General features: G+C 41.5%; 1 protein-coding gene and 1 long non-coding RNA gene across 2 annotated transcripts in view; one reads left to right on the forward strand and one right to left on the reverse strand.

The window, feature by feature from the left end:
• Positions 1-27,783, forward strand: LOC141084308 (uncharacterized). The gene is made up of 3 exons (XR_012230975.1): positions 1-2,401; positions 4,819-7,326; positions 25,110-27,783. It is a non-coding gene; the product is annotated as an uncharacterized lncRNA (long non-coding RNA).
• Positions 2,433-27,811, reverse strand: part of ITGA11 (integrin subunit alpha 11) — a 243,032-nt gene continuing 217,653 nt past the window's right edge. The window contains exons 23-30 of the mRNA XM_073568948.1: positions 27,156-27,245; positions 21,745-21,835; positions 20,134-20,244; positions 19,959-20,045; positions 18,086-18,196; positions 17,861-17,956; positions 13,370-13,483; positions 2,433-8,466 (exon numbers count right to left, since the gene is read on the reverse strand). Coding sequence (XP_073425049.1) covers positions 8,407-8,466; positions 13,370-13,483; positions 17,861-17,956; positions 18,086-18,196; positions 19,959-20,045; positions 20,134-20,244; positions 21,745-21,835; positions 27,156-27,245 — 760 coding nt within the window. The 3' untranslated portion in view covers positions 2,433-8,406. The remainder of the gene's footprint in view (positions 8,467-13,369; positions 13,484-17,860; positions 17,957-18,085; positions 18,197-19,958; positions 20,046-20,133; positions 20,245-21,744; positions 21,836-27,155; positions 27,246-27,811) is intronic.

The raw sequence follows: 27,811 nt of genomic DNA on the forward strand, positions 1-27,811 counted from the left end.
GTGTTGGTACCCTTGAAATTGTTCCTGAAAATTATTGCAATTGTACTTGTTTTGTTATACATGTTTATTTGATTTGTGTGTTTGGAACAACACAAAAAAAAAGAAAAAAATGAAAAGGCAAAATTGGACATAATAATAATCTTTATTTTTATATAGCGCTAACATATTCCGCAGCGCTTTACAGTTTTGCACACATTATCATCGCTGTCCCCGATGGGGCTCACAATCTAAATTCCCTATCAGTATGTCTTTGGAGTGTAGGAGGAAACCGGAGTGCCCGGAGGAAACCCACGCAAACACGGGGAGAACATACAAACTCCTTGCAGATGTTGTCCTTGGTGGGATTTGAACCTAGGCCCCCAGCGCTGCCCCAAAATGGGCCTGACAAAATTGTGGATAAAAAACTGTTGTAAGCATGCAATAGTCGTCCAAACTCATCAGTCGCAAGTAACAAGTGTGGGCAATATGAAAATCACACCTGAAACCAGATAAAAAGGGGAGACTTTGACTCAATCTTTGCATTGTATGTCTATGTGTGCCACACTAAGCATGAAGGAGAGAAAGAGAAGAACTGTCTGAGGACATGAAAATCAAAATTGTTGAAAAATATCAACAACCTCAAGGTTACAAGTCCATATCCAGAGATCTTGATGTGCTTTTGACCACTATGCTCAGCATAATTGAGAAGTTTACAACCCATGGCACTGTAGCTATTCTCCCTGGATGTGGACGGCAGAGAAAAATTGATGAAAGGTTGCAACGCAGTATAGTCCGAATGGTGAATAAGCAGTTCCAAAGCAATTGAAGCTGTCCTTCAGGGTGCATCAATGTCAATGCAAACTATCTACCGACATTTGCATTAAATGAAACGCTATGACAAAAGACCCAGGAAGACCCTACTGTTGACACAGAGACATAAAAAAGCTAGACTGTAAGTTTGCTAAAATGTACATAAGCCGAAATCATTCTGGGAAAGCATCTTGTAGACAGATGAGGCCAAGTTAGAGCTGTTTGGTAAAGCGCATCATTTTACTATTTACAGAAAATGAAATGAGACCTACAAAGAAAAGAAAACAGTACCTACAGTCAAATATGAGGGAGGTTCAAAAATGTGTTGGGGTTGTTTTGCTGCCTCTGGCACTGTGTGCCTTAACTGTATGCAAGGCATAATGAAATCTGAAGATTACCAAAGGATTTTGGGTCGCAATGTAGTGCCCAATGTCAGCATGCTGGGTTTGCATCCTAGGTCATAGCTCTTTCAGCAGGAGAATGACCCAAACATACTTCAAGAAGCACCCAGAAATGGATGGAAACAAAGCGATGGAGATTTCTGAAGTGGCCAGCAATAAGTGCGGATCTAAATCCCATTAAACACCTGTGGAGAGAAGGCACCTTCAAATATGTGAGACTTGGAGCAATTTGCAAAAGAAGAGTGGTCCAAAATTCCAGTTGAGAGGTGTAAGAAGCTTGTGGATGGTTATAGGAAGCGACTGATTGCAGTTATTTATTCCAAAGGGTGCACAACCAAATATTAGGTTGAGGTTATCAACAATTGTGCCCTGCCCATTTTTGGGATTTTCTGTGACATTATGTCCAATTTGACTTTTTTCATTTTTTTTGTGGTGTTTTAATGCACACCAAGGAAATAAACGTGTATAACAAAATGTGTCATTGCAATAATTTTTTGGGAGAAATTCTTCATTTTTTGGAACAATTTCAAAAGTTCAAATACTTTCGACCAAGACTGTATAGATCTGGATACTACTGGTGGTGTCAACTCAAAGCATGATTGCCAATCATATCTGATCACCCCTTATATTCCTTTCTTCTCTACCTTGCTATTTGCTTTTCCTGTTACTCCACTGTCTTTGAAAAATAGTGCTCAATATGTTAATTTAAAACATTAAAAAATAAACCCCTGGGAAACACAGTATATAAAATATCTGTGTGTGTCTCAGGAGATCATCCATGTTCTATTCACTGTGTTGTGTGCGGCTGTTAGACAACTGGCTGCAGCAGACGCCTCCCCTTCTGTCCTATCTGCAGTAAGACACAAGTGCTGCACCTTTGCTTTGTGGTTATGGTGTAAGGTGGTGATCAGCTGAAGACTGGTCTCACTAGCAGGAATAGGGTTTGTTTGGAACTAATATAATGTAAATGTCAGTGGAATTTTTAAATGCAGCATTGAATGTGACTGGAGTAGAAGCATTAACGCAAAGCAAACTGCTTGCAAGGCTTCATATGCAACCAAACATACTTTCGTATCGTTTCTTAGAATAATAAATGTTATGGAGAACAAGTTTTTAAATAGTATTTAATCTTTTTTTTTTTTTTTTTTTTTTTAAATAGCACAAAATACAAAAGAACATGTATCATCCCACATTCTGCATCACCAGAACAGGTAACTAGCAGTCATAGAAAGAGAGGCCCGATTGTCCTTGTAGTGGTACTACTTTATTACAACACGGACATAAACAATGCCATCCATCTGTCCCACTCTTCATCATGCGTCTGTTCTGAGCACTGGTGACTGTATCCGGTACATGCTGCCTGGTATACAATCATGCACTAGAACGGTGTTTGTTGGCAACTCACGAACCAATATTTGAGCTCTAATTGTACAGAAATTATTGACATCCAGATCATCCCTTCTTGCAGGGAACCTGTCAGGTCCCTTTACTGTCCTCAACAAGACATAACAGTCCTACTATAATGAGTATTGCATGCAAGTTATCAATCATGCTTAGAAATGGGTCCCACCAGGATGAGATGTCATTCGGGACTAGTCCTGTCTCATTGGAATATATACAATGCTACAGAATAAAACTACATTCTTCAAACAGTGCCAGTTGGAGACAGGGAAGAAGAGTTCCCTTTAAAGGGAATCTGTCAGCAAGTTTTTGCTACCTTATCTGAGAGCAGCATAATGTAGAGAAAGAGACCCTGAATGGAGTGATGCATCATTTAGTTTACTGGGTGCAGCAGTTGTGTCTAGTGATGAGCGAGCATGCATGTGTGCTGACCGAGCATCTTCGACATGCTCAAATAATATGCTCGAGTCCCCTCACTTGCATGTCTCATGGCTGTTCAATAACCGCAACACATGCAAAGATTTCCTGTTTGTTATGCAATCCCTGCATGTGTTGCGGCTTTTGAATAGAAACGAGTCATGCAGGCGAGGGGACTCGAATATTTTATTTGAGCATGCCAAAGACATTCGGTTAGCATGCTCAGATAACACCTTACCCGAGCATGTTTGTTCAACACTAGTTTGACACAGAGTTTTTAGATGCAGCATGTAGCAGAGAGGAGAAAGCTAACCCCACCTACACCAGGCTCTGTATATTGTCTATTAACAGTGAGCTGCTTATCAAAGGAGGGGCGGAGTCAGACTAGCATGCAGACAATTGTAATCAGCAGGTGATAAGGTGATAAAACCTTTAGTGTAACTAAACGACAGCACACAACTCAATGTTTTAACCCCAACCTCATGTTGTCCTCTGATTACACCGCAAAAACCTGCTGACAGATTCCCTTTAAGCAGGCTGTAGCTGTAATGATTTGGGCATTGTACAATATGACGATAGGAATGAGGCATTAATAAAAAAAAAAAAAGATAATGTCCACAATGTGAATGATTTCTTTATCAAGAAAAGCTTTCAACAGAAGTATTGTACATTTTCATATCCACAAATTTATTTTTTCAAACACATTTGAAAATACTGTTCTGGATAATGTGAGAAATATCTGTTGGTCTGAAACAATTACGGTATTTTCTTGTTAAAAATTGATGATAAAAATCACTTTTTTTAGTGTTGTTATTTCTTTTGTGTACAGCTTAAACCATGGCTGAAGGTCTGGTTACACAGACTGACCAGCGGCACTAAACCATCACTGATAAATATCTAGCAGTCGGCGGACGTTTAAAAGCCTGTTCACAATGTGAACTGAATGAACTGTAGAAGATTAATTCAGTGCTCTTAGGCTGCCATTGTCCTCGGCAGCACAGGGTCCTGTTTACACAGGGTGATGTGCTGTTGAGAACAATAATCTGTTGTGCTACCGAAAAGATCATTGCTCCCAATGAACAAGTGTTTAGCATTTTGCTTGTTCTTCAGTTGATCTTGCAGTCTGATTAGAAGGAATGATTATTGTGCACAAGCGTCACAATAACTTTTCATTGTAAATGCACCTGTGCTTCTGCTTTCTATGGCCGCTTTCACACATCTAACATTCATTGACTGAGTGTGAACCACGATGATCAGCCGGGCTATAGATCTCCTGAACTGAACTCAACAGCCTTATACATACTCATGAGGCTACTGAATTTGGATTAGGTGACCGATGGCTGGTCCGGACATTACTATCGGTGTTCAGACCATGAATGTTGGTCGCATGAAACCGGCCCAAAGCCTCATACACCTACGACCATTTCATGGTTCTGTACAAGCTTTTCCTTGGACATTGCCAAAACACAACACCCACAGAACTTTACTTCCATAATGTGCTTACACTTTAATATTAAATCCCCCCCAAAAACTGGTGTGCTCTACCAGACACTGAATTAAGGAGCACTGTTTTTAGAGGAAACATCTACGTAAAATGGCGTCATATGGAGGTACCATGCAGTGGCCCATGGAATACCTATACCTTCAATGTATGTAGTGGAGATCTATTAGTGGATGCTATTGAGCCCATTTATCAGCCTAGACAGGTCCTAATGTAAATGAGGCCTGGTTACGAGTATAACCTAAAAATACTGCACTCAAAATAAGTGTTGAGAATTGTCTTTTTTTTTTCATTTTGAACAAATTACAGATTTATCACCAACACGTCAAAGAAATCTTAAGATGAATCATTTGAAGTGCTTGAACAGAATTCGAAAACATGGCCGCCTTCATCCAGAACCCACCCCACCACTGAGCACAGGTTGTGTCTGATTTTGTAGCTCTACTCTGATGAATTACGTGAGGCAGAGCTTTCAGCCTGTTGGTAGGTAAAATGCTGTTTTGGTACAAAGTGATTTTTGTTTCTAATTTTGTGCAATACTTTTAAAGGCAAAAATGTGAACAAAAAGCATTGTCAATTATTCTTTTAACAAAATCTTTTATGATACAAGGTATAACACATTTGGTAGATTAGAACATCGTAGGCTTTGTTCACATGGAACTTAAATAGCAACTTTTTGAGCGAATTCGCTACAAAATCCTTATTAAAAATGCTTTGAAAAATCTATTTCTTTGTTGTCCATATTAGGAATTATTTGAGTTTTTTTTTCCTATAAAGCCTTTTTAAAAAAATGTCTTGTGGGAAGAAAAGTACATGTCACTTCTTTGAAGCAAATACTGACCATGATTTGTGCTGTCAAATCAATAGGCTGCAAAGAAACGTGCGGGAAAGAAACAAAATAACTCCACCAAAAACTCCACAAAGAAAGTTTCCTGAAGCAATTTTGAGCTCCTCAGTAAAACTCAGTCTGCCCACGGACTAGCACAGTTTTTTTTTTTTTTTTAGGCAGTTAGTGTATGTAAAGGTATCACTCCTAGGATATTTTTGTCTTTCTGGGGCATAAAAGTATTTACATCAAGTTTTCATATTGTTCTGGCTAACACAGCACCACAATATAATTTTTATTGTACATCACATTGACGAGTTTTTCAAGCATAAAAATGTTTCAGGAAGCTACGTCAGGACCGCTACGTCATCAAAGGTCATTGTCGCAAGGCATCGCTGGGACCGGAAGATGCTGGGAGCATCGCTGAGGCCTGGGGACGCCGGAAGGTGAGAAAAACACGATTTTTTATTTTTTTTAATTATTTTAAACTTTATATCTTTTTACTACTGATGCCGCATAGGCAGCCTTAATAGTAAAGTTGGTCACACTTGTCAAACACTGTGATCGCTTGGAAAACGCTATAGATCGCTTGGAAAACGCTAGCATTCTGCAAGCTAATTACGCTTGGAAAACGCTAGTTTTTCTCGGGAATTATGCATGCGGAATTCTAGCGTATTTCCCATGGCAGGGAGTTGCGGAATTCCCGCGGAAATTTCCACAGCAATTCCGCAACACAGCCTTAGGGTATGTACATAGCATCTCTTAGACAGTAGGGAACCCACCTGGTTTTTTAAGGCGAAGACGGTTCAGGGAAATGCCAGAGGTCGTTTTCCTGAAGCGACTTCGCCGGCATCTGTTCAGATATTTTTGTGGCGACTCCACTGACAGTGTATTTTTTTCTATAATTTCAAGTATAGAGAGTGAAGCTGCCTGAAGAATGGACAGATCACTTCTTTTAACCTCTTCAGGCTTTCTGAACCTTGAAGCAGTTAAAAGACACGACATAAAAATGGAAACGTGCACAACAATGTCGTTTTGACATTACTATGCAAAATAGGCTGAACCCGCCTGAAAAAGATGCCGTGTATAGTTTTTTTTATGAAGTTTTGGAGTGGACTTTGAGCGTAAGCTCTCAAAATCTGAAAATTCCTCAAAAACATGGAGGTTCTGCTCAGTTTCCGTTCCAAAAATTTAGCACAATGTCTCCATGTGCACATACCCTGAGTATAGGTTCACATGGCGTCATAACGCTCGAGGTTTGCCAGGTGCGGCCGCTTCAGGAAAATGACAGTGATCGTTTGACTGAGGTGGCTTCGCTGGTGGACTTGCATGATGAACATGCCGAAGAATGAATAGGTCACTTCTTTTAACCACTTCAGGGTTTCCAAATCCTGAAGCGGTTTAAAAAAAAGTGACTTAAAGAAGAATATGTGCACAGCAACGTTGTTTTGTTCAGTCTATGGAGCACTTTTGTTGTTTTTTTTTTCCAAGCGCAATCCACCCACAAAAGAAGCAGTGTACACATAGAATAATTTTGTCCTGAAACATCCTTTTGATGAGACAGTGCTAGTTTGGAGAAGTTTCCTTCAGGATCAGCTTCCAAGAAGTGACATACACATTTTCGATCCACCGGGCAGTTTTTAAAGCCTTTTTAGGGAGAAAATTTAGATCAATAAACTCATATGAACAGAAAAGTTGTTACACATCTTTTCCAAGAGTTTTTGAAGTGGATGTTGATGGGGATTTTAGATCGAATCTGCTAAAAAAAAAACCTCAAAAAACATTGTGTTTTGAGAAAGAACAAGCTATTGTTCGAAACGCGTAATCTACTACTTGTTACTCATGTGAACACACCATTTTTTGCTCTGTTTTGGACTTGTTTTTAACAATAAATTGGACTTGGATTTGCAAAGCTGGACCTTTTTTCTTTTTCCTTGGTTACTGCGTGAAGACTGCACGTGGTCCGGGCTATCCACTACACATGCCTTCAGGTGAGCTGGCTTTTTTTTCTCTTTTTGAACATTGTGTGAAGTCAGCCTTATGGTGTGCTCACACGCTGCTGCTAGCCTTGTGGCCGAAACTCCTGCTACCTGCAGTGGTCAATGTCCTCTTGGTGGTGGAACAAAACTGCAGCCGTTGGCGCTCCTTGGATGGGCAGAGTTTCGGCCAGGAGTGCGTGAGGCCGCACCTTTAAGAGTAGGAGGTATTGATGCAAATTATGAATCTATTGCTAATTGCATCCATATAGACATTGCTTTTTACTTTCCAACCTGCACTGGAAAAATGATATCTGGAATATGATACATTTCTATGAAAAACTGCTCCAATATCTGACTGCTCTAGTTCTAAACATGAAGCCTGGTGACTATAATTTCTGCAAGTTATAAAATGGCACCGATTTTATAATATATAAGTAGTCCAGTTTTGCGCTTGTGAACATTGTCATCAACTAAAGCATGAAACAGTTATTTTCTACGAGTTACTACAGAAGGTGATCAGTGCATGATTGTAAACTACGGCTCTACTGCTATCTTAACATTCATTTTCATCCTACTTTCTGTCATTTTATCAGGAAAATTACTGCGGTTTCTCATCCCCTGCTCCCCGGCCATGTTACAGTGGTCTTTCAACAGAAACAACAACAAAAAAAACCTATAAAATGAGAGTAATAATGATAGTAATTTCAGGTATAGACCATGACTTCCAGGGAGACAGGCAGTGGTCTCCACCTTTTGGTAGTGACTGATAGGTTGATCCCTGAGCAGAACCTGTCACAATACGCAAGTTCAGTCTTTGGTTGTAAGTTCAGGTCAGAAAGAAATAAATATAGAGGCCAAAGAGGAAGCAGGAGCCGGTCGGCCTACTCCCTGAGGCAGCATCTGGTGGTAATGTTCAAGTTACCATCTCGTCTTCAGCTCTGTGCAAGTCGGCCTTTCTGAGATTATTGCTTCTGTCCATTCGTTTTCCGCTCTCAGAGTTGCAGCCAGCTTCTCCCTCTGGGCCCCTTGGGTTGGTACATATATGTAGTGGCACAGGTTGTGGGCCAAGAGTCTTATTCTGATGTTGCAATTTCATTCCAAAACTTTATCTTCTTCCTCTCTCTCATGGTGGCTATGTTTAAAGAATCCCAGCTGCATTAGAGAAAAGCAAGTTATACATGACCAAAAGATAGATGCTAATGTTCTATAGTCTCGGAGACCGTCGGCTTCTGTTGCACAGAGTTCTATCACTTAACTGAACTTATCGACACCAGTCTGACAACTGGTGATGGACAATTAAATATCCAAGGTTTTTAGCGTTTGCAGCAGGACTATGCACACTTGATGCTGCCAGTGAATCTGCAGGTCCCTTATGCACTTGTACATTAACCCCAACCTATTTTGTATATATTGTATTAGAGCAGGTGCTGACAAACGTATTTTCGGTCTGAGTGCGATTCGACAAAGCATCAGATCGCACTCAGACCAGTGTTAGACTATGGGACTGTGCACATGTCCGATATTTTCCTTGGAGAGAGTCTATCCAAGGAAAAAAAAAGTTGCTACATGCCCGAGTTTGATCCAATATTCAGATTGCACTCTGCCATGCAAGTCAATGAGTGCGTGGGAAACATCGGACTACACTTGGATGACATCTGAGTAGAGTTCGCTTTCCACACTTTGATAGAATGGAGGAGACAATTTTTCTCCATCTGCTCCTCATCCAAGGAGATAAGCTTGTCTATAACATAGTTTCCTACAGATTGAAATGGAAGCCATTGTCCATTTCACGCATTAAAACCAAATAAAGGAACCACTAGTGTTGAGGGAGGTGGGAGAACAATATGCATCCCAATGTCTACATAATTATATATACAACGCTATACAATATCACTCCACAGTAAATTAATCCATGAATTATACTATTGCAATACACATAAAAAAAACTTGAGGTACGCAGTTTACTGTTTTGATTAAAATGTTTTAAATCATTCACCAGTGACAAGGTGAGCTCACTTTGGATGGGACCCTAAATTCTGCAGACTTGCCTCTCCATGTGCCTATGCCTGAAAGGAACTCAGGATGACTAGAACAGGGAATGGCCTTAAAACAATTAAAAAAAACAGTCTGGGAAAGATGGTAAATAGGGTGCATGGCCCAGAAGGTTGCCACATCACCAGTGCACAATGCAAAAAATAAAGGATAAGGTCAGCACACCTACAGTATTAAACTAATAAGCGATTCACTTAGACTGTGGCCATAGGTATATATAGAAACACTATTAAACTATACTAACCCCTGCAAAAAAAATATTTCAGTGCGAAACGCGCGTCGGGTGTGGTGGATCCCTGAATTGATTGTTGAGGTAATGTTACGTGCCTTATTTATTTGACATTGCTTTAGTCAAGCCATCATATGCCTTCTAGTCCTTGGAGGCACTGGACAGGATCATGACTCTAAAACTAGTGGTATTCAATTTTTTCATCTGTTAAAATATTTTTTCTTTTGGCAACTTTGTTAATATTCATCGTTTTGACATGTACGCCGCCGGATGCCTCTGAACATCTTTGAATATTACAGTTTGTGATGGGTCTTGCTTGATTTAATCATTGTATGATTTATGCATGTGTATAATGGCTTCTAGCATTGTATTTACTGCTAAACACTCACAAATTATTATGAACTGCTAGTTAGGATTCACTGTGCCTATAGTAATTTATGATTTCTTATGAGTCACATGTGCAGATAAGTGTTCATTAGTGATGAGCAGTATTTAATCTCTTAACTATTCCTTGCTGTGACGCACATACGGTAGTCATTTATTACTGTATCCACCTATTGTTTTACCAGTGGTTCTCTCACTTTTTTTTATATATGCCTTCTATTGTTTTTATGAATCTAATAAAAATTTAACCTTTTAACTTTGGCCCTTGTGTACAACTGTTTTGGAGCTGGTATTGTATCTTTCTTTATGGCCTATTTGTACATGGGATAATTCATTAGGTGTATAATTTTTATATACAGAAACACTATTAAGCAACATTCTGCTATAAATAAATATGTAAATAAGGCTAGTTTCACACTAGCGTTCTTGGGCGCAGGGCCGCCGCTAAGCCCCGGCCGCGCCCCCTCCGGTCAGTTCCTCCTCTGATTGCATGAGGCTGCATGCGATCAGCGTATCCTATATTTAGCGTTGGATACGCTGATCGTGAGCTGACCATGTACTGGTCTGATTTTGCTGGAACTGCGCCCTTTTGGCGCTGCGCCTAGAGCACAAAAATGTAACAGCGCATTTTTGTGCGCTGGGCGCAGCGCCAGCAAAATCAGACCAGCGCAGGTCAGCGCACGATCAGCGTATCCAATGCTAGATAGGATACGCTGATCGCATGCAGCCTCATGCGATCAGAGGAGGAACTGACGGGAGGGGGCGGGTCTTAGCGGCGGCCCTGCGCTGCGCCCAAGAACGCTAGTGTGAAACTAGCCTAACACTTTCGCTACACACATACAACATCTCTGTTTCTTAGATTACAGTTTTGATCAAAATTGTATTGGCCATCCACAAGCGACAAGGTGATCCCAAATTTTAATTAGAGTGAAGGCTATCTGAATCCTGATGTTCATTTGATGCCCAGGCACATGGGAGGTGAATCTGTGGAATTTAGAGCCCCATCCGAAATGAGGTCACTTTGGCACAGATGAGTGGGCTTATACTGTACAATTTAATCTAACAGTCTTACGTTTTATACATTTGCAGCTATAATGGAGTTCATGTATTCTTTAATTACAGAGGGCTGTTGCATACGGTTTGTATATTTATTTGTATTTTGGCCACAATTTATGTGGACCAGTATGGTAATTTAATACTTAGTGTCCAGGCCTTAGGGTACTGTAACACTTAGCGATGTACCAGCGATCCAGACCAGCGATATGACGCGGTCAGGATCGCTGGTGCATCGCTAGGTGGTCGCTAGTGAGCTGCCACATAGGCAGATCTCACCAGCGACATCGCTGGGGAAGGGGGTCGCTACTTACCTGTCACACCAGGCGATCCTGCGTCCTCCCGCCCGGCTCCACGCGTCGCTCGTCGTCACAGCAGGAAGCGCCGCAGGAAGCTGACGACGAGAAACAGTCCAGCCTGATCTCGCGCGATCAGCGATAAGCAGCGGGGGAGCGGGTCGTAGGCATCAGACATAGCGATATCGCTAGCAATATCTCTTAGTGTGACATGCCCTTTAGCCTACAGTGCATTGCGAAAGTATTTGGCTCCCTGGAACTTTTCAACCTTTTCCCACATATCATGCTTCAAACATAAAGATACCAAATGTAAATTTTTGGTGAAGAATCAACAACAAATGGAACACAACTGTGAAGTTGAATGAAATTTATTGGTTATTTTACATTTTTGTGGAAATTAAAATACTGAAAAGTCGGGCGTGCAATATTATTCGGCCCCTTTACTTTCAGAGCAGCAAACTCACTCCAGAAGTTCATTGTGGATCTCTGAATGATCCAATGTTGTCCTAAATGATTAATGATGATAAATATAATCCACCTGTGTGTAATCAAGTCTCCGTATAAATGCACCTGCTCTGTGATAGTCTCAGGGTTCTGTTTGAAACACAGAGAGCATCATGAAGACCAAGGAACACAACTGGCAGTTCCGTGATACTGTTGTGGAGAAGTTTAAAGCCGGATTTGGATACAAAATGATTTCCAAAACTTTAAACATCCTAAGGAGCACTGTGCAAGCGATCATATTGAAATGGAAGGAGTATCATACCACTGCAAATCTACCAAGACCCGGCCGTGCCTCTAAACTTTCATCTCAAACAAGGACAAGACTGATCAGAGAGATGCAGCCAAGAGGCCCAGGATCACTCTGGATGAACTGCAGAGATCTACAGCTGAGGTGGGACAGTCTGTCCACAGGACAACAATCAGTCGTACACTGCACAAATCTGGCCTTTAAGGAAGAGTGGCAAGAAGAAAGCCATTTCTCAAATATATCCATAAAAGTGTCATTTAAAGTTTGCAACAAGCCACCTGGGAGACACCTCAAACGTGGTAGAGGGTGCTGCGGTAGGATTAAACCAAAATCATACTTTTTGGCAACAATGCCAAATGATATGTTTTCCGTAAAGGCAACACCGCTCATCACCCTGAACACACCATCCCCACTGTCAAACATGGTGGTGGCAGCATCATGGTTTGGGCCTGCTTTTCTTCAGCAGGGACAGGGAAGATGGTTAAAATTGATGGGAAGATGGATGGAGCCAAATACAGGACCATTCTTGAAGAAAACCTGTTGGAGTCTGCAAAAGACCTGAGACTGGGATGGAGATTTGTCTTCCAACAAGACAATGATCCCAAACATAAAGCAAAATCTACAATGGAGTGGTTGACAAAGAAACGTATCCAGGTGTTAGAATGGCCAAGTCAAAGTCCAGCCCTGAATCCAATTGAGAATCTGTGGAAAGAGCTGAAAACTGCTGTTCACAAACGATCTCCATCAAACCTCACTGAGCGCGAGCTGTTTGCCAAGGAAGAATGGGCAAGAATTTCAGTCTCTCGATGTACAAAACTGATAGCGACATACCCCAAGGGACTTGCAGCTGTAATCGCAACAAAAGATGGCGCAAAAAAAGTATTACGTTAGAGGGGCCGAATAATATTGCACGCCCCACTTTTCAGTTTTTGAATTTCCACAAAAATTTAAAATAACCAATAAATTTCGTTCAACTTCACAATTGTGTCCCACTTGTTGTTGTTTTTTCACCAAAAATTTACATTTGGTATCTTTATGTTTGAAGCATGATATGTGGGAAAAGGTTGAAAAGTTCCAGGGGGCCGAATACTTTTGCAATGCACTGTATACCCATTGCTCGTCGTTAGCATTAAATCAATTAAGAAACCCAAAATAAAATAATTGAAATGTATATATGGCATTTTTATATTCTTATAGAGTTTGTAATACAAAGATGTGACCATGAATTAAAGGTAAAACCCATAACTTCATATAGGACAGCAGATTGGCTTCAGCATGACAGCGGCTTACCTTCCACAGAGCCAGGACTAGGAGCGCCAGTAGCAGGAGCCCACCTATTGTACTGCTGATTATGATCCATATTGGAACCTCCCACTCTTCCTGCTTAGAAATTTCAAAGGTGATCTATAAAAAAAATCAATTAGGTATTTTCAGGTCAGTGCAAGTAAAGTTAAATAAGAAGCACATTTCTAAGCGCCATAAGAAAGACCTAAAGTAAAAAGCACAAGGTAAATGGATGTGCTCTCCAGTAGGAGGCAGTGAGATCCTGTGTTTTTCTTAGTACTGTAATTCTGTCTTCTATGGCGTTTTTTATACTATATGCCAAAGTCAGATTTCTCAATACAATGATATATGGAATATGGATGTCCCTACAATCGAGCAGCATGACTGAACGAAATACATTAAACATTTATACATATTCTGCTGATTCCAAAATGAAATAAATTAATTTTTTTTAAATTAAAAAGTCAAAAGGATTCTGTTTTTTGCACCCAGAATCACAGCATATTTCCATATTTTACTGCGGAATACTTTAACAAACCCTTGTCAACCAAAAGTACAGAATGACACCAGTTTTATAGACAACTTTCATACATTTTTCACTACGGTAAAGCTGGCTATTAAAGGGTCATTCAGTGGAGAAAACCTGCAATGAGGGGTATGATTTTTTGTGATACATTTTCTCTTGCTGTACAAAAGGTATTGGTGTAGAGTTTACTCACTAATGACCACAGCAGAGCTCCTGGTATCTTATATTAGAGATGAGCTAATTGATTTGTAGGAGCCTGTTCCAGAGGTCAGGTCAGTAGACTGTTGCTGCTGGATGGGACCCCTTAGAGCCACCTATTACCTGCCGGCCTACACGGATGGCTCTTCTCTTGATTAGTTGGCCTGATGCAATGTTTTGTGTGAGTCACGCCACAACAATGTGTCAGGTCAGTTAATCAGAAGAAGAGCCATGGGTGGATGCTGACAGGTAGGAGGTGGCTCTCTGGGCTCCTGACCAGTAGCCACAGTGTACTGACCTGACTGCTGGACCAGGCTCCTGCAAATCAATTTGCTCATCTCTATCTTCAATCTATTCTTTTAGTACAGTGTTTTGCAAACTCCAGTCCTCAGGGACCCCAACAGATCATGTTTTTAGGATTTCCTTAGTATGCACAGAGGAGAACCTGTGGCAATTTATGATGCGTTAATATTAATTTCATCACCTGTGCATTCCTTACAGCCAGCACCTTAATAATTATTCTCTGGATTATACCTAGTAATAGAGCTCTTGTCCATAATCATATTATTGCTTCATATAATTTCTGCCATTATCTGGCATCTATTGAAGTATATGGGGTCCCGCTGTATCAACATATGCCTCTGTCATGTAATACATAAGCCATAATACATTGTCCTATAGAGGCACCAAACTGCAGCTGAAGTGTCTATCGTTATATTGTATAGAGCCATGAGCGTACCTAGGGTCAAAACTAGGGGGGGAAAGCCATGGTCGAGCGCATGGCAAATTTTAGGCCACGCCCCAACCACACCCATTTCACAGCTAGTCACAACCATATCCACGCCCCAACAGCACCCATTTAGCACTGCTGATCACACTGACTGGTACTGAGGGCACAGTGGCTGATACTGAGGAAAAGAAAGAAAGAACAGAGAAAGAAAGGAGAGACAGAGAGAAAGAAAGGAAGAACAGAGAGAGAAAGAAAGAGGAGAAAGAAAAAAAGAACAGAGAGCGAAAGAAAGAACAGAGAGAAAAAAAGAAGGAAAGAAAGAACAGAGAGAGATAAAGAAAGGAGAAAGAACAGAGAGAGAAAGAAAGGGGAAAGAATGAAAGAACAGAGAGAGAGCGAAAGAAAAAACAGAGAGAGTGAAAGAAAGAACAGAGAGAGAGCGAAAGAAAGAACAGAGAGAGCGAAAGAAAGAACAGAGAGAGAAAGAAGAAAGAACAAAGAGAGAAGGAACAGAGACAGAAAGAAAGAACAGAGAGAGAAAAAGTGGAAAGAAAAGAAGAAAACAGAGAGAGAAAGAAAGAACAAAGAGAGAAAGAGAGGGGAAAGAAAGGAAGAAAGAACAGAGAGAGAAAGCGAAAGAACAGAGAGAGAAAGCGAAAGAACAGAGAGAGAAAGCGAAAGAACAGAGAAAGAAAGAACAAAGAGAGAAAGAAGAGAGAACAAAGAGAAAGAAAGAAAGAGGGGAAAGAATGAAAGAAAGAGGGGAAAGAAAGAACAGAGAGAGAAAGAACAGAGAGAGCGAGAAAGAAAGTGGAAAGAAAGGATGAAAGAACAGAGAGAGAAAGAAGAAAGAACAAAAAGAAAGAACAGAGAGAAAAAAAGAGGGGAAAGAAAGGAAAAAAGAACAAAGAGAAAGAAAGAACAGAGAGAAAGCAAAACAGAGAGAAAGAAAGAACAGAGAGAGAGAGAAAAAAAAGAGAGAGAAAGAAATAACAGAGAGAAAAAAAAGAACAGATAGAGAAAGAAAAAAGAAAGATCAGAGAGGGAAAGAAAGATCAGAGCGAGAGAGAAAGAAACAGAGAAAAATAAAGAAAGATTCTATAAATATACTATAGCAGCGCAGCTCCCATTGTAGTGCCCACCTGAGCCTCCCGATGCAGGACATATCATGATCCGCTCACATGGCTGGCATACCCGATTCCAAGGCGATCCCGCTGTCCGCGCTGTCGGAGGAGGACACAGTGATGGATCGGAAGCATTCCCTGAAGTGCCTCCATGGTTCCGTCACAATTTCCTCCCAAAATTACCTAATTTCCGATCATTTTCCAGCACGTCACTTCCGGTGGAATGTCCCGTGTGAGTTTTAAAGTGCTCCTCGGGGCTCCGCCGTGTACTCCTGCGTCCGCGGGAAAGTAAGCTCCCGGCCGGGACAGCGGGACAGAATCTCAAAATCGGGACTGTCCCCCACCATACATCTTGTACACGCACGGCTCCGCACACCTCATACACACACACAGTTCCACTTTGCATGCCTCGTACACACACGGCTCCGCTCCATACACCTCGCACACACATGGCTCCACTCCGTAAACCTCATACAAATGCGGCTCTGCTCCATACACCTCGTTCACATGCGGCCACGCTCCGTACACCTCATACACACGTGGCTCCACTCTGTAAACCTTGTACACATGCGGCTCTGCTCCATACATCTCGTTCACACGCTGCTCCACACACCTCGTACACACATGGCTCCATTCCGTAAACCTCGTACAAATGCAGCTCTGCTCCATACAACTTGTTCACAAGTGGCTACGCTCCGTACACCTCGTACACACACGGCTCCACTCCGTAAACCTTGCACACATGCGGCTCTGCTCCATACACCTCGTTCACACGCAGCTCCACTCCGTATACCTCCTACACATGTGACTCCGCTGCATACACGTGGCTTTGCTTCGTACACCTCACACACACAGCTCCGCCGACTTCGTACACACAGGGCTCTTTTTCGTACACCCTGTACACACACGGCTCCGCTCCGTACACCTCATACACACACATGGCTCCGTACACTTCGTACACACAGGGCTCTTTTTTGTACACCCTGTACACACACGGCTCCGCTCCGTACACCTCATACACACACATGGCTCTGTACACTTCGTACACACAGGGCTCTTTTTTGTACACCTTGTACACACATGGCTCCGCTCCGTACACCTTGTACACACACGGCTCCGCTCTGTACACCTTGTACACACACGCTTCGCTCTGTACACCTTGTACACATACATCTCTGCTCTGTACACCTTGTACACACACTTCTCCGCTCCGTACACATTGTACACACACGGCTCTGCTGCATCCACCCTGCAAACCCCCTCCTGATCCCACACATAAACTTACTCTCACCCAGCACCATGACAACTAGCACAGCAGAGTCCTGCAAACACTGAGGCCCCTGATCATGTGAGCCCTGTCTCCTCCCCTCCTGTGACCTCATCACAGGTCCTGTGCGCACAGAAGAGAGCAGACCAGCAATGTCATTGCTGGGATTTATTAGCAGTGAGGGGGCTGCGGTGGCTGGTGGATCTCTCTGGGAGGGCGAGGATGGGGTGCATGGGGGGGCGTGGCGGCGGGAAAAGTAAACTCGCTCTCCACTACCGCGGCCAGGTGTTCTTTCATTGTGCGACCCTGCTTTTGGGGGGGGGCAGCTGCCCTCCCTGCCCCACGGTGGGTACGCCCATGTATTGAGCCACAGTAGCTCTGTATGCCTTTATACTGGCTCTTAGCTTTATTTGGAAAGAAAGTGCCCAAACACAAAAAATCACATGATAATTACGGTAACTATGTCCACTAGATTCTGTCATATTCTCTTAATATGTAAAGTGTAGGTATCAAAGAAGCATACAAAACACTAGTGTGAACAATACCTAACCCACACCATAAGTGACTTAGTGAAATTATAACATAAACTTGCGAAAACCTCATAAGTCTGATCACAGGACCTATACCAGCAATATATAATGTAAATGGTCACCTGGCGGCTGGGCTCCTCCTCTCGAAAGATAAAAGGACTGTGGAACTTTCGTTGTAAGGCAGCAAAACTAACCAGACTGACAGAGCGGAAATTCATCTGTAAAAGAAATGTTATTAACAGTCAGAAAAGTCAATCTTCATTTATTTCACCTATGATTTTATACATATCTTGATCCAACTCAGTCTTAGCTCCCAAACCTCTATCCCACCAGCCGCTGATTCTTACCACTTTAAAAGATCTTCTCCACAGATATCCATGAAGAGTGAGTGTTCCCTCCTGATTGGAGGCGAGACTCATAGTGCACTCAATGGACACCACATCCGAGTTAGTGTGATTCTGAAAAAGACACAAACTGACACCTTATATTTGCGGATGGCTAATGAGAAGGCAGACAGCATGAGCAGAATGCATCTAACCAACCCTATACCTCAGCCAGGGGAGCATGACGGGGCTCTGTGCAATATAGTATAGGACAGAAACAAAATATGTATCTCTGCATGAAACTGGATATATAATGTGGTACAATAGACCCCATAGACTTCAATGGCTGTTTGTAAGGAGCCCTGTGTCCTAATATAGCATTAAGTTCAGTATTTGTCCGGGACACATCATATGGTCAGTAAGGGGCTTTACACATAGCGATATCGCTAGCAATATCGCTAAAGCATCACCGATTTTGTGACGCAGCAGCGATATTGCTAGTGATATCGCTATGTGTGACACTCACCTCCGACCGGCTCCCCCGCTGTCTGTCGCTGATCGCGCGAGATCGTGCAGCTCCATTTCTCGTCGGGCGCTTCCTGCTGGCGCCGACGAGCGATGCGTGGATGCGGGCGGAGGACGTCAGGATCGCCGCGTCTGAAAGGTAAGTAACGACTGCCAAGCATCGCTAGTGAGATCTGCCTGTGTTGCAGCTCACTAGCGACCATTTAGCGATGTACCAGCGATCCTGACCGGGTCGTATCGTGGTCGGGATCTCTGGTGCATCGCTAAATGTAAAGGGGCCTTAAGGCAATGTATCCACATATAAAACCCAAAGAAAATGGAATTCACCAACCAACATGCTATGTTCTGTCGTTAGGACATTCGGACAGTTTTACTCGCTTGGAGAGAAAACAACTGTGTGCACCTACCCTTTTACTGACAGGCAGAATATTAAGGCTATGTGCCCACGTATGCAAAAAATTTCTGCATGAAAATCGGACTCCTTCCCAGAAAACGCGCGTTTTTTTTCCGCATGTTTTCCGCGTGTTTTTTGGTAAAAAAACGCGCGTTTTTTATGTGTTTTTTTCCGCGCGTCCCCAGTCTCATAGAAAATAGCTAGAAATGTGGATTTTTCCACAAAATTAATGAGCATGCTGTGTTTTTTTCCGCGATGCGTTTTTTTCGCGGAAAAAAACGCATCAATATGCACAAAAAATGCACAATTCATTAGAATGAATGGGATGCTTCTTGTAAGCGGTTTTTAAGCATTTTTGCCGGTAAAAACGCTTAAAAAAATGCGAAAAAAAACACTTAAGTGCGCACACAGCCTAAATTTGCCTCTGACAGAATATAATGAGCTTTTGCACATGGCTGTCCCAAAGGCCTTTATTAGGCCTCTAGTTGCCATATCCACCAATCAGGACCCTGTGGTGGGGCTGGTGGAGAAAAACTTTAGATGCCACAGTCATTACTGAATGTGGCATTTGAGGATTTAAACTGCTGGGATCGGCGCCCGCTTCCAGCAACTGCAGTGGTTTTTCAGCAGCATATTATAGCCAGAAGAAGCTGCAGATCGTATGGCCACAACTCCTCTGCCTGTGACATCCCTGGGACAAATAAACCTGGGATATATAAACATATTAAGTGGAACTTACTCTTAATGAGTATTAAAGGGTTAAAAAAGGTATACAGCACATTATAATTTTGGGAGACCCACCCATAATAGCAGGTATGCCACTATATTCCTGCTCCATACAGGGCAAAATGACCTTCCCATTGACCTCTGCCAGGTTACTATGGGGCTATGGATATGTTCACTGTCTGGAGCTTTTCTATTGTATAAGCTGAAAGAGAATTGAAATTGTGAACATAGTGTAACGGATGGAGACATTACCAGCTGTGGCACATGGGTAAGGTCCTCTTCAGAAGGCTTCCTTCTGTAATCTGTACTATTACCCCAGACAGTGCAGCTTTCATCCCCCTGTATCAGATAACATAAGGTTAATAATGTGCAGACATTTAGATGTGATGTCCCAGGAATCTTCTCATGTTTAGAAGCTCTGCTGTACCTGGTCATTGACTAGCTCTTGTAAAAGAAGCAAACGGTTTCCACCACGAGTAGCAACTGGGATGGTGATCCTAATGGTGACATCTTCCGGAAAGAAGCCCAAATTTTGGATCTAAAATGCAGTGCACTTTGGTTTAGAATTTTATATTAGCCTTTCAGAGAAAGCAGAAGCTGTGTTCATGTACAATAATGTCTGTATACTCTTTTCTTTCCTCCCCTGCCCAGGTGATGTGATATGATCAGACCATGTCCTTACACGGTCAGACACAGCCATTACACAGTTGGTGGGACAACCACTTCAATCTGATTTCCCATTCTGTTGGTGTCTCCTCTGACTGTTCCTACCTCCACTTCTAAATATAATACTGCCACTCATTGGGCCCAAATAATATAGGGCATTATTAGAAGATGAAGATGAGGATGGTCACATTACCACAAGAAGGGAACCACAATGGGGAATAAGTACAAGAAGGGGACCAGGATGGGGCATTACAATAAGGCCAGGGGTCACACTTGAGAGAAACTCGCATGATTCTCGCATCTCAATACCCGCCACTGCCGTCGGCACTCGGACCGGAGCACTCAGCTGCATAGAAATACATGCAGCCGCACACTCCGGTCCCGAGTGCCGGCGGCAATGCCGGGTATTGAGATGCGAGACTCATGCGAGTTTCTCGCAAGTGCGACCCCGGCCTAAGATGGGAACTAGGATGGTCACATTACGACATGATGGGGACATTACTACAAGATGAAGACCAGGATAGGGCATTACTGCAAGAATGGGTCAGGATGTGTCATTGCCAGAATTACTATATGGTGCTGATTGTAAGACAATATTACTGTATGTGACCAATTGGGGGAAACAAAATTGTAAATATCTAAAAAGAAATTCAAAATAAAGCATGAAAAAATATTTTGCCACTAAAAATACCGTTTTATATATCAACTAAAGTAAACCAAAAAAGTGCACGCTTGTTATTACCACATACGTAACGACCCAAGCTATAAACTTGTACAATAACCAATACAATGAATAACATTTAAAAAAACTAAAATAAACATTACAAAAAATGTTTAAAAAAAATTATCAAAAGGTGTATAGAAAAAAAAAAGGTATCATTAAAAATATCGCTTTGTCCTGAAAAAGAATGCTGCCCTCCAAATACAATTTTTTTCAATATGCGGCCCAAATACCCAGCCGTATTCCCACCCACCCTGCTCTAACAACATCCTGCCTACTGATGAGATGCAATTTGCAAGCTCCCTTTAAGGCTCTGAGAGATGCACAGAACGGTCCTGGTAATCAATCACAAAGGCTTTCATCGTAATGTTATTATTTCACCGTAAGGCCACGTGCACGCGTTGAGTTTTATACCTTAGTGTTTGTAAGCCAAAATCAGGAGAGGAACAGTCAGAGGAAAAGTATACTAGAAACCCGTCACCACTTCTGGATTTATCACCCACTCCTGGTTTGGGCTTACAAATACTGAGGTAAACAAATCACCAAATACTGAACGTGTGAACTTGGCCTTAGTCTTCTGTTATGAATGTTGTTGTTGGTTGGTTGTTTGATCTCAGTAACTGACTTCATCTCTTTATCACAGTTACTTGCCTTAAAAGTCCAGTTGAATGGAGGTCCAATTGCATTGTATCTGTCCGATGACCCCTGAGAGGTGATCTCATACTGGTCGAGGCTGGAATATCTGCAATAACAGGAAAGCTGTCAGGTCTTTGTCATGATCACCAAACATCAAGCTTCTGTGGAAACACCTGAGCTAGGAAAGTGAGACAACGAGAGAAAGATCCAGGACTGTTCCCAATCATTCTCCTTCCTTAGATTTTAATCATAACCATGTGTCACAGTAAAAGGCTCATTCATCACAGCAGATTTTAACAAATGGAAGTCTATATCAACTGACTAGACAAGAAGCTCTGCAGCGCCCACACATGTCCCGGCCTGATATACGTCCGGGTAATAAAAGTGACTTAATATGACAAGTGTGTGACATGCACAGCCAGACACCTCACAGACTTCTCTCCTTCTGGCTCCCGATAAAAGCGCCTATCATTTCTGCACAGTGCATGTTCCAAGTATATTTGAGGGTCACCCAAAGTTTTCTGGAGTTCTGTGTCTCTTCATAAGAAATGAAATGAGTTGAAATAAGCTCCAAGAGCCAGTGACACATAATCTGGAGCAATTATCTACGTCTCTTTCTAAAGCAGTGGATACTGTGACAGAGGAGGACCGTCGAAGAGGCACGTGGCACCAAAATGTTGCCTAATGAGAAAAGAATTACTGTAACATTACAGTCCCTTCTATCATTATCATCCTACATCAACTGGCTTTAATAGCAAAATCCGCACTGCAGTGTACTCAAATCACAAATCTACCTCCCATCTTTACTAATATACAGTTGTGTTCAAAAGTTTACATACTCCGGCAGAATTTTTGCTTTCTTGGCCTTTTTTCAGAGATTATGAATGATAACACCAAAACCTTTTCTCCACTCATGATTAGTGGTTGGGTGAAGTCATTTATTGTCAAACTACTGTGTTTTCTCTTTTTAAATCATAATGACAACCCAAAACATTCAAGTGACCCTGATTAAAAATGTACATACCTTGGTGATTTTGGCCTGATAACATGCATAGAAGTTGACATAAATGTGTTTGAATGGCTACTAAAGGTAACATCCTCACCTGTGACATGTTTGCTTGTAATCAGTGTGTGTGCATAAAAGCTGAGTGAGTTTCTGGGATCCAGACAGACTCTTGCATCTTTCATCCAGCCACTGACGTTTCTGGATTGTGAGTCATGGGGAAAGCAAAAGAATTGTCAACGGATCTATGGGAAAAGGTAATTGAACTGTATAAAACAGGAAAGGGATACAAAAAGATATCCAAGGAATTGATAATGCCAGTCAGCAGCATTCAAATTGTGATTAACAAATGGAAAATCAGAGGCTCTGTAAAAACAAAACCATGGTCAGGAAGACCAACAAATATTTCATCCACAACTGCTAGGAAAATTGTTCGGGATGCGAATAAAAACCCATATATAACATCAGCTGAGATACTGGACTCTGAAAACTAGCAGTGTGGTTGTTTCAAGATGCACAATAAGGAGACACTTGAAGTAAACTTGGCTGCATGGTCGAGTCGCCAGAAAAAAAGCCATTACTGCACAAATGCCACAAAGTATCTCGCCTACAATACGCAAAACAGCAGAGAGACAAGCCTCAAAACTTCTGGAACAAGGTAATTTGAAGTGATGAGACCAAAATTGAACTTTTTGGCCACAACCATAAACGTTACATTTGGAGAGCGGTCAACAAGGCCTATGATGAAAGGAACACCATTCCTACTGTAAAGCATAGAGGTGGATTGCTGATGTTATGGGGATGTGTGAGCTACAAAGGCACAGGAAACTTGGTCAACGTTGAAGGAACGATGAATGCAGCAGGTTATCAGCAAATACAAGAGGCAAATTTGCAATCATCAGCCCGGAAGCTGCGCATGGGACGTACTTGGACGTTTCGAATGTAGCACCGCCGTATGCAAGTAGCTACATGGCTGCATTTGAGAAGGAAATGGTCTACACTGACCCCCTCTATAAATCCCATTGTCTCTTCTGGAAAAGATTATTGATGACATCTTCTGTATTTGGACCGGTACTTTGGATTCCCTTAACCAATTTTTCTCTAAATTAAATTCATCCTGGCCAAGCTTGTCTATGACCTATAACAATGAACAAGTGAGTTTCTTGGATACCTTGGTGCTCAAAGATGAGCATGGCAATATTAGCACTGACTTATACACCAAATCAACTGATCAAAATAGCCTTCTTCATTATAACAGTCTTCACCCCCTATCCATAAAAAAATCTATTCCTAGGTCACAGTTCAGGTGGGTACAGAGAATTGTCACTGATCCTATTAAGAGTGCACAAATGATCAATGAAATGCAGGTGAAATTTAGGAAACGTGGTTACCCCTCAACACTGTTAGCAGAGGCCAAAAAACCTTCTGATACCCCACGTCGATCAGTTGAAAAACGGATTCCTCTGGTACACACGTACCATCCTTATGTGCACATTTTACATCGCACAATCATGAAACACTGGAATCTTCTCAAAACAGCACATCCGAATGTCAGTGAGTTCCACAACCCTTTTCTGCCATGCTACAAACTCCCTTCCAACATCCGAGGTTCACTTGTGTGAGCAGATATTGGCACTAAAATACGGTTATCCACACAGAAGTTTATTCATACACCTAAGGTCTGCACATACCCATGCCTGCATTGTAATCAGTGCAATAATGTATTAAAAGGATTAAAGGATTATCTTATCTTAAAAGGTGATGCCTTCTACCACCCTCACTCCTGAAAAAAATACACATTAAAAGATTATTCCACTTGTGACTCATCCTACGTGGTCTGCCTTATAAAATGCCCTTGCGGTCTATTGTATATAGGGGAAACAACACAACCCATAAAAGACCGCATCTCAAAACATAAATCCACTATCCATTGCAAAAATATGTTGTTACCGGTTCCGTTCCATTTTATCACCAAGGGGCATACCATAGCCCAATTGAAATATCAGGTCATTGAGCACATCTCAACTTCCAGGAGAGAGGGGAACTGGATCCAATTATTGAAGAAGAGAGAGTCTTATTGGATCCACCAATTACAAACTTTTTCCCCTAAGGAGATGAATAGAGAGTACGACTTGCATTCCTTTATATGATTGTTTTGTATACTATATCCTCTGGTACTGTACTATTTCATGTATATCTCTTGGTTGGATTAAACCCCCTTATTGTGAAATGTGGATATTACAACATAATTGCCTAACAGCTATGCCAAATCTCTGCCTTATTCTTGAAATATTCTTAAAATATTTACAAAAGTATGTTTCTATTACCCAATGCGCTTATGGTCATTGTATTAACACTTATGTCTTTTCTCACACAGAGCCGTCTTTATTGAACACATCACGCAACCTCTCTACCTGATTCATCCTTCAGGACCTCTGGATTCTTACCCCCTGTTCGACTGCCTCATAGATCCCATTCTCTTTAAGCACACAGCGCTATATTCTCATTACTCACATACTGATTAAGCTTACATTGAACCAATATGGCGCCTGAAACGCAAGCTGGAGCCCTGTGGAACGCAAATGACGTCACTTCCGGTGACGCGCTTCCTATACCAGCACACTGACATGTCCCTCCCCCTCCCATTTATACAGCGTCTCTGAGACGCTACAGCTTGCTCCAACAAGCGGTGGTTACTGCGTTGATAAGCCAGACACGTCACCCACTGAACTACCACTGGTAAGACACACCATGCTCTTTTTTGTATATATACTTAGTTCAGATTATATTTTAACCACCCTTGGCGTTAATTGGGTATATCATTTTCTCAGGGCAGACGCAAACGCTCCTCTGGGACATAGTGGGACTGCCTGTAAATATATTAAGGAAAATTTTTTTCCAGCGCTATATACATGCAATTACTCTCTCCGATGTTAATTATATATTGTCATTTTAGGACGGATTGGATACCCTCATATAGGGATACATAGAGACATTCTACAGTCCAATAAGTGGACTGTCTCCTCTCAAGCCCATTGGGACACATTAAAGTACTTTTATACTGTCCAAAATGTAAGCATTATGCGCATTCACCTACCCTCTCCCCCTTTTTCTAACGCTTTTGCCTACATAAATTTTTATTACAGATATCTTTTACATCCGTAATAGTGGATGTTCATAACCTCTAGTTATCACACTGAAGCAATCTAGTTGGTGCCACTACTTTGAATTTATTTCAGAATTACATCCCTCACACGCAATACGGGACCTTAGTTTTACTCATTCGTTCACACAGGATCATCATATCCATTAACTACTTAATTGTACCTCGAGAAGGTGTACCAATTGTCTATACCGTACATTGACTTACCCTAGATACTCACCTCCATTTTAGTCTTTATGACTACCATACTTAGGTTCGGTTTTCATATTTCAGATTTCTTTCAGTCCTAACACATTGGATTTCATCAACACTGAGCAGTCGGGTAGGTATCCCCATACCCTCTCTTTTATCCTAATTCCTCTCTTCTGATACCTTGAGCACACATATTATGCCAAATTGGCTATTAATTTTGTTTTTTGTCTCATGTTCAATATTTTCTTTTTTTCTGAGATATTATGTTTAATCATTGTTCTTGGTACGTTTGTTGCAGTACTTGATGAAGGTCCATTTTGGGCCCAAAACGTTATTTTGGACTGCATTAAAATTTTCACAATCATCCAAAGTTGAGTGCCAAGTTTTTCGTTATATGTACTTGGATGTTTTAACATGACAACGATCCAAAACACAAGGCCAAGTCAACCTGTCATTGGCTACAGCAGAACAAAGTGAAGGTTCTGGAGTGGCCATCTCAGTCTCCTGACCTCGATATCATGGAGCCACTCTGGGGAGATCTCAAGCACGCAGTTCATGCTAGACAGCCCAGGAATTTACAGGAACTGGAGGCTTTTCGCCAAGAAGAGTGGGCAGCGTTACCATCTGAGAAAATAAAGAACCTCATCCACAACTACCACAAAAGACTTCAAGCTGTCATTGATGTTAGAGGGGGCAATACAGAAAAGGGGTATGTGAACTTTTAATCAGGGTCTCTTGGATGTTTTGGGTTGCCATTATGATTTAAAAAGAGAAAACAGTAGTTTGACAATAAATGGCTTCACCCAACCACTAACCATGAGTGGAGAAACAGTTTTGGTGTTATCATTCATATTCTCTGAAAAAAAAGGCAGAGAAAGCAAAAATTCTGCCGGGGTATGTAAACTTTTGAGCACAACTGTATATATATTTTATGTGATATACCAACACAAAGTAGTAAGTATTCGTGAAGTGTACATGAAATGAATCATGATTTTCTAATTATTTGAAAAATTTAGATCTGAAAATTGTGACGCGCAAAATACACATATGACCAAACAGCACAAATACCTAGTAAACAGCAGATCAGATTCATACTTCAGGTTAAAGTCCAGTAAAACTTCATTATCGTAAATTGTACCTTCCAGTTCTTCACTGTCACTGTCAAAAGAAATATCATCATGTAAAAGCGTCGCTGGAAGTACAATGAGTGACAAAAAAACTACAGAACTCACATCACATATGCAAAGTACAAACTCTAGAGGACTAATTTACTGCATAATTATAATTTGACATATGTTTAATTTTCATCACACTATTTTATCCGCATCCGTGCAATCCAATCCGGTGCCAGATGGCCACCCATGATGTCTCCAGTACAGTATGGTTCACCTGGTTCCTGAAGGTGCTCCTCTTAAATAACCTACAGACACATATACAGTATATACACAGTATGCACATACACTGGCACCTGCTGCTCGCTTTCTTCAAACAGCTTTATGTTTGTTTTTTCAGTTTATAAGTTGCACCACTTCTGACTCAAATACACCCCTTAACCTCTCAACCGCCAGCCTATCCCTGTATGTTGGTTTACTACTATACCTTGCATAGAAAACTAATAGAAATTTTGTTCTTAATTCTTTCTAATGTAATTCATAAATGGAGAGAAATGTCTATTCTCCTTTTTGCATTTATATGATTTTATGTGTTCTGTCTTTTTTTACATA

Source organism: Dendrobates tinctorius, unplaced genomic scaffold (assembly GCF_039654945.1).
Source record: "Dendrobates tinctorius isolate UK_male_01 unplaced genomic scaffold, ASM3965494v1 ptg000022l, whole genome shotgun sequence".
Lineage (NCBI taxonomy): Eukaryota > Metazoa > Chordata > Amphibia > Anura > Dendrobatidae > Dendrobates > Dendrobates tinctorius.